Below are 8731 nucleotides of genomic sequence, written 5' to 3'. Positions count from 1 at the left end.
CCCCTCCATGGTCTCTGCATCTGCTCCAGCCTCCAGGATCCTTGAGCTCCTGTCCTGACTCCCTTTGATGATGAACAACCATGTGAAGGTGTAAACCAAGCAAACCCTTGCCCCCCCCCAAGCTGCTGCCAGTTGTGATGTTTCATCGCAGCAACAGGCACTCTGACTAAGATACATGCTATTTTATTTACTGAAATTTTAGAAAAAAAATCAGAATTAAAAATGGTTCAAATTCCAAATAAATGTGAGACTCAGAGACATCACAGGCCATAAAAGACCCTAGAAGAGTAGTGAACAGAGCCAGGTCTGTGGGTCAAGTGCTTGCTGCATAGGGACCGAGTTCAGATCCCTAGCACTAATGTGAACAGCTAGGCATGGTGGTGCACACCTATAACCTCAGAGCTGCGGGAAGAGGGGGAACAGGATCCTGGAGGGTTCTAGAGGAGCCCAGCTCAAATAGTAAGTTCCAGATTCACTGAGAGACCTTGTCTCAACAACTAGATGGATTGCAATACAGGAAGGCTCTTGATGTCCTCCTCTGGCCTATGCGTGCACACACACAGACACCACACACACTCACACTCACTCACGGCGCGTGCATGTGTTCACACCCACACACTCACGTGTGCACACACACACAGAGGACGAACAGAAGTAGCCATAAGCAGTTAAAGACATTACTTCCAGCGGCAGGTACGTATGCTTCTGCTCCTGCCCCACTTGCAGACAGGGAAGGTGGGGGTACTTCAGCTGAAGAGAGTACTTTTCTCTGAAATACTGTGCTACAGTTCTCTCCACAGTCTGCCCGTTTTCTAACTGCAAAGGAAAGCTGGAAAAAAGAAGACCTGACATGAGCAACCCTTATCCTCTTGTGAGCTAGCAAACTACCCACCCCTTACTTAGAGTGAGCTGCCTCAAATGGCTGTGTGGGAGACACCAGCCTTTCTTACGTTTGATGGCTGGCGGGCCTTCTTGTTACATTACAAACACGGTATTTCCGTCTCATTGTTCCACAATGAGTCACTTCAACCTTCAGACCTGTTCCCAACAAGAAAAATGAAGGTTACAGAAATTTCAGGAAAAAAACTTAACCAGGTTGTTCACTACTATAAAAAAATCTCAGTTCTGAGTTGGCAGAAAAATCTGTGTCACGAGCAATGTGATACTAGGATGTTTTAAATATGACATTGCTAATAATCGTTCTAATAATGACTGACCTTTCCATGCCAACTACTTTTCTTTTTTATTAAGCATTTTAAATTTATTCATTTTTCTTCATTTATTAATTTTTCTTAGCAATAGTGGCTAATAGAATGGAAGCTAAATAATTCTTAATTCTCAGAAATATTTATTTATTTATTTATTTACTTTGTGTGTGTGTGTATGCCCATGCACAAATGAACGTGGAGGTCAGAGGACACCTTGTAGGAATCGGTTCTTTTCTTTCACCATGTGGGTTCTAGGGACCAAACTCAGATTGCCAAGCTTGATGGCAAGTGAATCTAACAACTGAGCCATCTTGTCAACCCTCCAAAGAATTCTTTTGTAGTTTTTGAAACAGGGTCTCCCTATGTATCTCTGGCTGTAGTGGAGCTTGCTATGTAGACCAGGCTGACCTAGAACTCGCAGAAGACCCACCTGTCTTTGTCTCGTGAGTGCTGGGACTAAAGGTGTGTGCCACCACCCTGGGGATCCTCCAAGTAATTCTTTTTATTTATTTGTTTGTTTACCTATTGGTTTTTGGTGACAGGGTTTCTCTGTAGCTTTGGGGCCTGTCCTGGAACTAGTGCTTGTAGACCAGGCTAGCCTTGAATTCACGGAGATCCACCTGCCTCTGCCTCCTGAGTGCTGGGATTAAAGAATTCAATTATTTAATTTTATGTGCATTGGTGTGAGGGTGTCAGATCCCTTGGAACTGGAGTTACAGACAGTTGTAAGCTGCCATGTGGGTGCTGAGAATTGAACCTGAGTCCTCTGGAAGCACAGTCAGTGCTCTTAACCACTAAGCCATCTCTCTGGCCCCCAAATAATTCTTTTTTTGCTTTTTCGAGACAGGGTTTCTCTTGTGGCTTTGGAGCCTGTCCTGGAACTAGCTCTGTAGACCAGGCTGGTCTCGAACTCACAGAGATCCGCCTGCCTCTGCCTCCCGAGTGCTGGGATTAAAGGCGTGCGCCACCATCGCCCGGCCCAAATAATTCTTAAAGCAGGTGATATTTACCTTCTTATGGAGTCACCGACCCCTTTGAGAATCTGATGAAAGCAATAAACTCTCAGTAAAATGTATACACATAATTTTGCAACTAATTTTTTTTAAGATTTATTTATTTTATATGCATTGGTGTTTTGCCTGCGTGTATGTCTGTGTTAGGGTGTCAGATCCTCTGGAACTGGAATTACAAACAGTTGTGATCTGCCATGTGTGTGCTGGGAATTGAACCTGGGTCCTCTGGAAGAGCAGCCATTGCTCCTAACCACTGAACCACTTCTCCAGTATGTAATTTTAAATATTTCTAGGTCTTTGTAGTTCATTTGTGATTCAAGGATTCCAGGCCAATTCTAGAAAGTAAAGAAATGGGCTTTAAATCTTCAGCTGAAGAAAAAAATTATTTTTTCAGGTACTCAGGGCCTTGTGTACACCAGGCAAGGGTCCTACCATGAAGCTATATCCTCCCTGGAGCCTTTACAGTTTGTTTTAAGACAGGGTCTGCCTGAGTTGCCACAGTGGTCTTGAATTTATCTACCTTCCTCATTCCCCGGTTGTGTGGGATTACAAGGGTGTGCCTCCATGCCTGACACGTCAATTGACAGTCTTCAGGAAGTTTCTTATTTTTATTTATTGGGGGTGGGGGAGGAACAGTAGTCTCTGTGGAGTCCCGGCTGTCCTGGAACTTGCGACCAGGTTACGCTTGACCTCTCAGAGATCCCCCTGCTTCTGCCTTCTAAGTGCTGGGATTAAAGGCGTGTGCCACCATTCCCAGCAGGGTTTTCTTAAGCAGCGCTGAGAAACAGTGTCCTGAGATGACGTTTCTGTTTGTGCTAACATGGCAATCATTAGGAATTTGTTACTGATTCCATGAAATCAGCTAATGTGCCTGATAGAAAATTTAATTTTAATAAAATTAGTTACACAAACTCCTGGCTGCCATATTAGCCAATGCAGTAGCCCAGGAGTTAACAATACAATATACCATTGAAGGAGTTAACATATAAAAGCTACTCTTCACAGAAAAACACGTCCAAACCTAAAGTTTGGCCTGGCTCTGAAGAGTGAGTCTAGAAGGTTACAGATGGAGGAATTCTAGTTTCTGAATAGAAATTATAGTTATTACACTTTAAACAATTTCACTTTTATATCTGTAATTCCTATGGTGCAGTAATTCTCATCTGAACGGACTTTGCCCACCTCTCCCTGGCCATTGAGTAATGCCTGGGGAAGGGGTGCGTGTGTGTGTGCGTGTGCAAATCCTGGGTCGTGACACACATTAGGCAAGTGCTTTACCACTAAGCCCCAGGAAGACTTCTGTGACTCTTAAAACTAGGTGATATCACTGGCAGTTGGTGAGTAGGGGCTGGACACTTTCAAATATTCTAGAAAGTGCAGAGTTGTACCTCCCAACTCAGCAAAGAACTATCCAGTACAAAATGAAAGAGAAATTGTAACACAGTGTAATTTGTTTTCTTACCTAATTATAGTACCAAATATAAAGTATACTCATAGTAAATGATAATTTTCTTTTGATATATCAGCACAAATTAGGATAGTAAATGGTTTTTCTTTAAAAGTATTCTTAATAAAAAATCAAATCACTGAGAAGTAATTTTTCATTATAGATACATTTCTAAAATTAAGATTTCAAATATTTATTATGTTATGATTAAGGAAGCCAAAAAAATCACAATATGGTTTTTTCCACAATTATGGAAACAGCAATAATATGAAGTAAGCAACATAAAAATATTATGTTTAGGGGGAAAGTAATAAAATAAGTTTCTGTTATTTGAACCAGTTAACTATTTTCAAGTTTTTCCCAGGATTTAAAAAATATAGTTTTATATAAAATATTTTTATATAAATGAGGTTCAACAAGCTCATAAAACAAGTTTTTACTGAAAGAAAATTAGTGCTTATAAATACATAAAATTATCACACATTTCCTCCAATATTTCTGCTGTGTAAGTCCCAAGAATTACTGTTAAAAAAACTACTCCCGGGGGCTGGAGAGAGGGCCCAGTGGTTAAGTGCACTGACTACTTTTCCAAAGGTCCTGAGATCAATTCCCAGCACCCATATGGTTGCTCACAACCATCTGTAATAAGATTTGGTGCCCTCTTCTGACCTGCAGGCAGATATGCAGGCAAAACACTGTATACATAATAAATAAATAAATCTTTTAAAAATATTTTAAAAATTAAAAAAACTACTCTAAAGTTATTACTAACTAGTTGGAAGTAAGTTTAACTAGAATTCAATCAATATACTAAAATTTATATTAATTATGACATAATTTATGACACTATTTAGTAGCTATCATCAAATCCCTTATGTAAGTTAAATCTTAAACCCAAACATCACTGAACACAAAACTCTATTTTTTTGAGCTCCTATGATAGGAATACATGATGCACTTTAAAAACCCCTCTTTTTAAAAACAGTCTTCTTGACTTTAATGGATTTAAATACCCTGGTTTAGATACAACCCACATTTTCTACCCCAAATTTAAGATCAAGGGTACCTAACAATTATACCAAGTCCAGGGGCTAGCAAAAAGTCAAAATTATAAAGAATGGAATAGATAATTCTCTGCCCAGGTCCCTCCCCAAACCCTCCATCCAACCAAAATGTTCGGCTTTAATAGACATTTAACCTATAAACTTGGCTTTACCTTCACTATCACATCAACTTTATAATGCTTTCTAGTCAATTTTTCAGTCATTTCTTTGGGCCCCTGAGCAGTTGCAGTTAGGATCGAGTCCATGCTCTCCGGGCAGCAGCTGAATCCTTGTTCTGTACATCTTGTATTTTCTGTGATAGAGTGGTGATATGAGTTGATTGCATAGTTACCGCACAGTAATGTAAGTGATTGCATGATATCAGAGGTGGTAACTAAGCAGCAACTCCACTAGAAACCATGGCATTTAGATGATCACATATACGATGGCAGGTAATGCACGAACCTCCTGACAGTGCTAACTGCAGTTAAAACAGATTATGAAAGGACAATGATATGGTTGCAAAACAGTCATCTTTAACAGTGTCTTATTTCGGCACTTATTATAGGGCTTGAGATAGATGGATGCTCATTAACAAGACAGGAAGGGCTTTCCTTCTAATGCTTTGTTACAATGACCGTCGCCTTTCTGTTGTTACTGAATGGCAAAGGATGGATGAGAACTGAACAAGCAGGATGTATTCACCTACTCTAATTGGTTTGGGGACTGAAAGATGTTCAGTGAACAAACTTGAGTGCTTCCTTCAAACCACAAGCTGAAAATTATCTGCAACAAATAGGTAAAATCTTAAAATAAAACAACATAATTATTTCTGTTTATTTACAATGTAGCATTTAATATAAACAGTTTGTTACTCCTTATTAGACAATATCTGGTTTTCCTTCATGACTACATACTACACTAAACACAGTGGGGTTACATTTTACTTGAGGATTAGATACTAAAGCCATAAATAAGGAGGGGATTATACACAATTAAACTGCTTTTTAAAAATCCCTGAAATTGCTGATAAACCACAGTGTGTATGGGTTTATGCACTTAAAAATATACAGAAGGAGCAAGTACGCACAGAATATAATATCAGAACACTATTAAAGTGATTTTAATTTGAGGGACCATAGATACAACTTTTTCAGTGAAATGAACATATGATGCAACACCACTGTAAAAATCTTAGCTACGAAGATAGTCCCTCTATAATGCACGTTACACAAAACTGGTGAACTCTATATTCTCAAATTCCAAAGATATAAGATTTAAAAAAAAACTGTAATTCTAGAAAAATAATGAGATCATTAAACAGAATATGCTCAAAGAGTGAGTCAAATTCTAAAGTTAAAATATTTTAAAGATAAGATTCTTACTTGGGAAAGATAGTGTTAGAGAAACACTTTCCCATGAGACACACTCATCTCTCCAGCTAGTACAGGACAGTGTTCACAATAACGAAAACATAGCTGGATTGCTCAGCAGTCTTCATCTAACCATTAGCTAAGAAGCTACAGCACTGGATCTGATGTAACATTTTATAATTAATCTATATTCTATTGGACATATCACACAGATTGATCCTAATTATAAAAACACTTTAATAGAAAGTTTTCTCATCCATGCATTTTATAGTCAGGCTGTTTTAAAAAGCTAATTAGTAACAAACTACAGAAATGATGTCTGAAAGTATAGTCTTCTAAACGCTGATTAACTCACCTTTTATCTCCTTAGTGAATTTGACCCGATGAGAATCAGTCAGAGGTCTGGGTTGCTCATCAATGTTATGAATGTCAAGAACTTCACACATGAATTGAATTACAGGTTGTGCTTTGTAGAAGGCAGTGGCAGAAACTAAGAGAAAACACAGATAGTAGAAATTAATTTCAGCTCACAAAACAACCTCCCATGGTTCAGGTTAGAAGCCACAGCATAGTTAAAGGAACTTAGAAAATTTCTTATCTGAGGGGTTACAGAATAAACTCAACACACATGCTGTTCAAATCATGGTCTTTATTCTTCTGCCTCTCTAATTTTCTTGTCCTAATTCTGTAGTTCTAAATCTTTTTCTATTTCACTGTTTCAATTCTCTCTGCTTCTCTGCTCACCTGGCTTAAATACACTTTTTACAGGAAGCTTGAAGTAATAATAAAAAGTTACAAGAGTCACATCTCATTGGTCAAAAGCACATTCCTTTGGGTGAGCAGTAAGGGCCGGACCCTTTACCATGGCAACGCAAAGCTTTAAGGTTTCTGAAGTAAGACTGTGACCAGAGGGCGGGCACATGGTGCCCAGTGAGACAGGCTATGAGACATAGTTCTTTTATCAGCTAGACTTAGCAAATGAAGAATTGGCATGATATTTTAGGCTTCTTTGTGTTAATAACCTTGTTTAGACGCCTGCAACTCTGACCTTGTGAATAACTGTAAAGTTTAAAACTTATGATCCATTTACAAAATCCTTTAGTCTAGTCTGAACATGCTCTGAGGTGATAATGAGCTAACTGTGTGCATTTTGTCTTAGGCTGAGGAGAAATTTGTTATTTTCTTGTGTTGATCTGAGAAAAAAGAACAAAGCAGGCTTTTAAATGCCTTGAAATCTTAGTAAGACAATAGATCTAGTTATGAAGCATATCCTAGCATATTTTCTACATATCAAGATCATCTTCGTGACCATCCACAGATATATGTGCCCAGTAAATGGAAAATTTTAACGAGATAAACATACAAGCAGTGGAAAAACACCCAAAGCAGTTCTTAGGAAAGAAATAAAGAGAAATTACATGAGAGAAATTACAGACAGAGACAGTTATCTGCGGCCAGTGACCCCAAGGCTTTTCCAAGTGGGGCTTCCCATTAGAGAATCTCTCATCTGGTAGGTTGGCCTGTTTAACACTGTCACCTGCTGTATACTCCCATGGCCTGTAACAAATTAATATTTAAAAACCCAGAAACTTCATCAATAAATTTCCATAATTAACTATGTACAGTTAAAAATGGTCCCTTATATGAATTCATATGACATATATTATACCCCTGGCACACATGTGTGTGTTTTCCAAAATAAAGCAATTGGATTTCTGAGGTATAAGAACAAAAATACCATAGATTTTATAATCTACCTCTTTCACTACAAGTGAAGGGTTCTATGAGACAAGAACTTGTGAAGCCAAAGAACGCCCAAGTCCTTTAGCAGAGAAGAGAGTGGATTATTTCTTAAATAAGGCTTCCTATGCTACCATGCTAGTTTCTTCTAGAGAGAGCATACATTACCTTAACAAGGACTTAAGAAGACAATATTAAACCCAAGTCGCAGGTCATAGCAGTGGTATCTGCCAAATGATTCTGAGTAACTGGGGGTTAACGACCTGTGTACTAACCAGCATGATTATTTTAAAAGTGGTTTCTTATCTCTGGGTTTTGGAACTACAAGATTACAAGATGGTTAGTAGACCACACATCTCCTTTTTTTTTTTTTTTTTTTTTTTTTGGACAGGGTCTCGCTTTGAAGCATTTGCTGGTCTGGCACTCAATACGTAGCCCAGGTTGGCCTCAAACTTACAAAGACACACCTCCTTCTAACCCCAAGGGCTGGGATTAAAGGTGTATACACCACATTTAACATATTTTTTAATTAAAAAATTATGGATGTATATGTGTCTATGGGAGGGCATTGCATTTGAGCATGTCCTCAGAGGACAGAGAGAGTTTGAACTCCCTGTAGCTGGAGGTGGTTATGAGCTGCCCAATGTGGATACTGAAGATGGAATTCAGGCAGACAGACTGTGCTTTTAACCACCGAACCATCTCTCCAGCCCTACATTACATTCTTTTACTGAAAAATTATGGGGCTATTTCTGTGCACAAGCAAATGCCAGCAAAGATGAAGGTGATTCATGCCTTTAGCCCCAGAATTCATGAGGCAGAAGTGGGCAGATCTCTATGAGTTCTACATGGTCATCAGGGCTACATAGTGACACCCATCTCAAAAAGCAAAACAAAACAAAAACAA

General features: G+C 38.8%; 1 protein-coding gene across 1 annotated transcript in view; it reads right to left on the bottom strand.

The window, feature by feature from the left end:
• LOC102000993 (protein argonaute-3) overlaps positions 1-8731 on the bottom strand; it is a 92258-nt gene that overhangs the window by 32299 nt on the left and 51228 nt on the right. Inside the window, exons 6-8 of the mRNA XM_013348320.2 lie at positions 6440-6574; positions 951-1038; positions 682-829 (exon numbers count right to left, since the gene is read on the bottom strand). Coding sequence (XP_013203774.1) covers positions 682-829; positions 951-1038; positions 6440-6574 — 371 coding nt within the window. The remainder of the gene's footprint in view (positions 1-681; positions 830-950; positions 1039-6439; positions 6575-8731) is intronic.

Source organism: Microtus ochrogaster, chromosome 10 (assembly GCF_000317375.1).
Source record: "Microtus ochrogaster isolate Prairie Vole_2 chromosome 10, MicOch1.0, whole genome shotgun sequence".
Taxonomy (NCBI): Eukaryota; Metazoa; Chordata; class Mammalia; order Rodentia; family Cricetidae; genus Microtus; species Microtus ochrogaster.
Note: the sequence above shows the minus strand (reverse complement) of the source record. Positions and strands in the feature narration are given on the sequence as shown.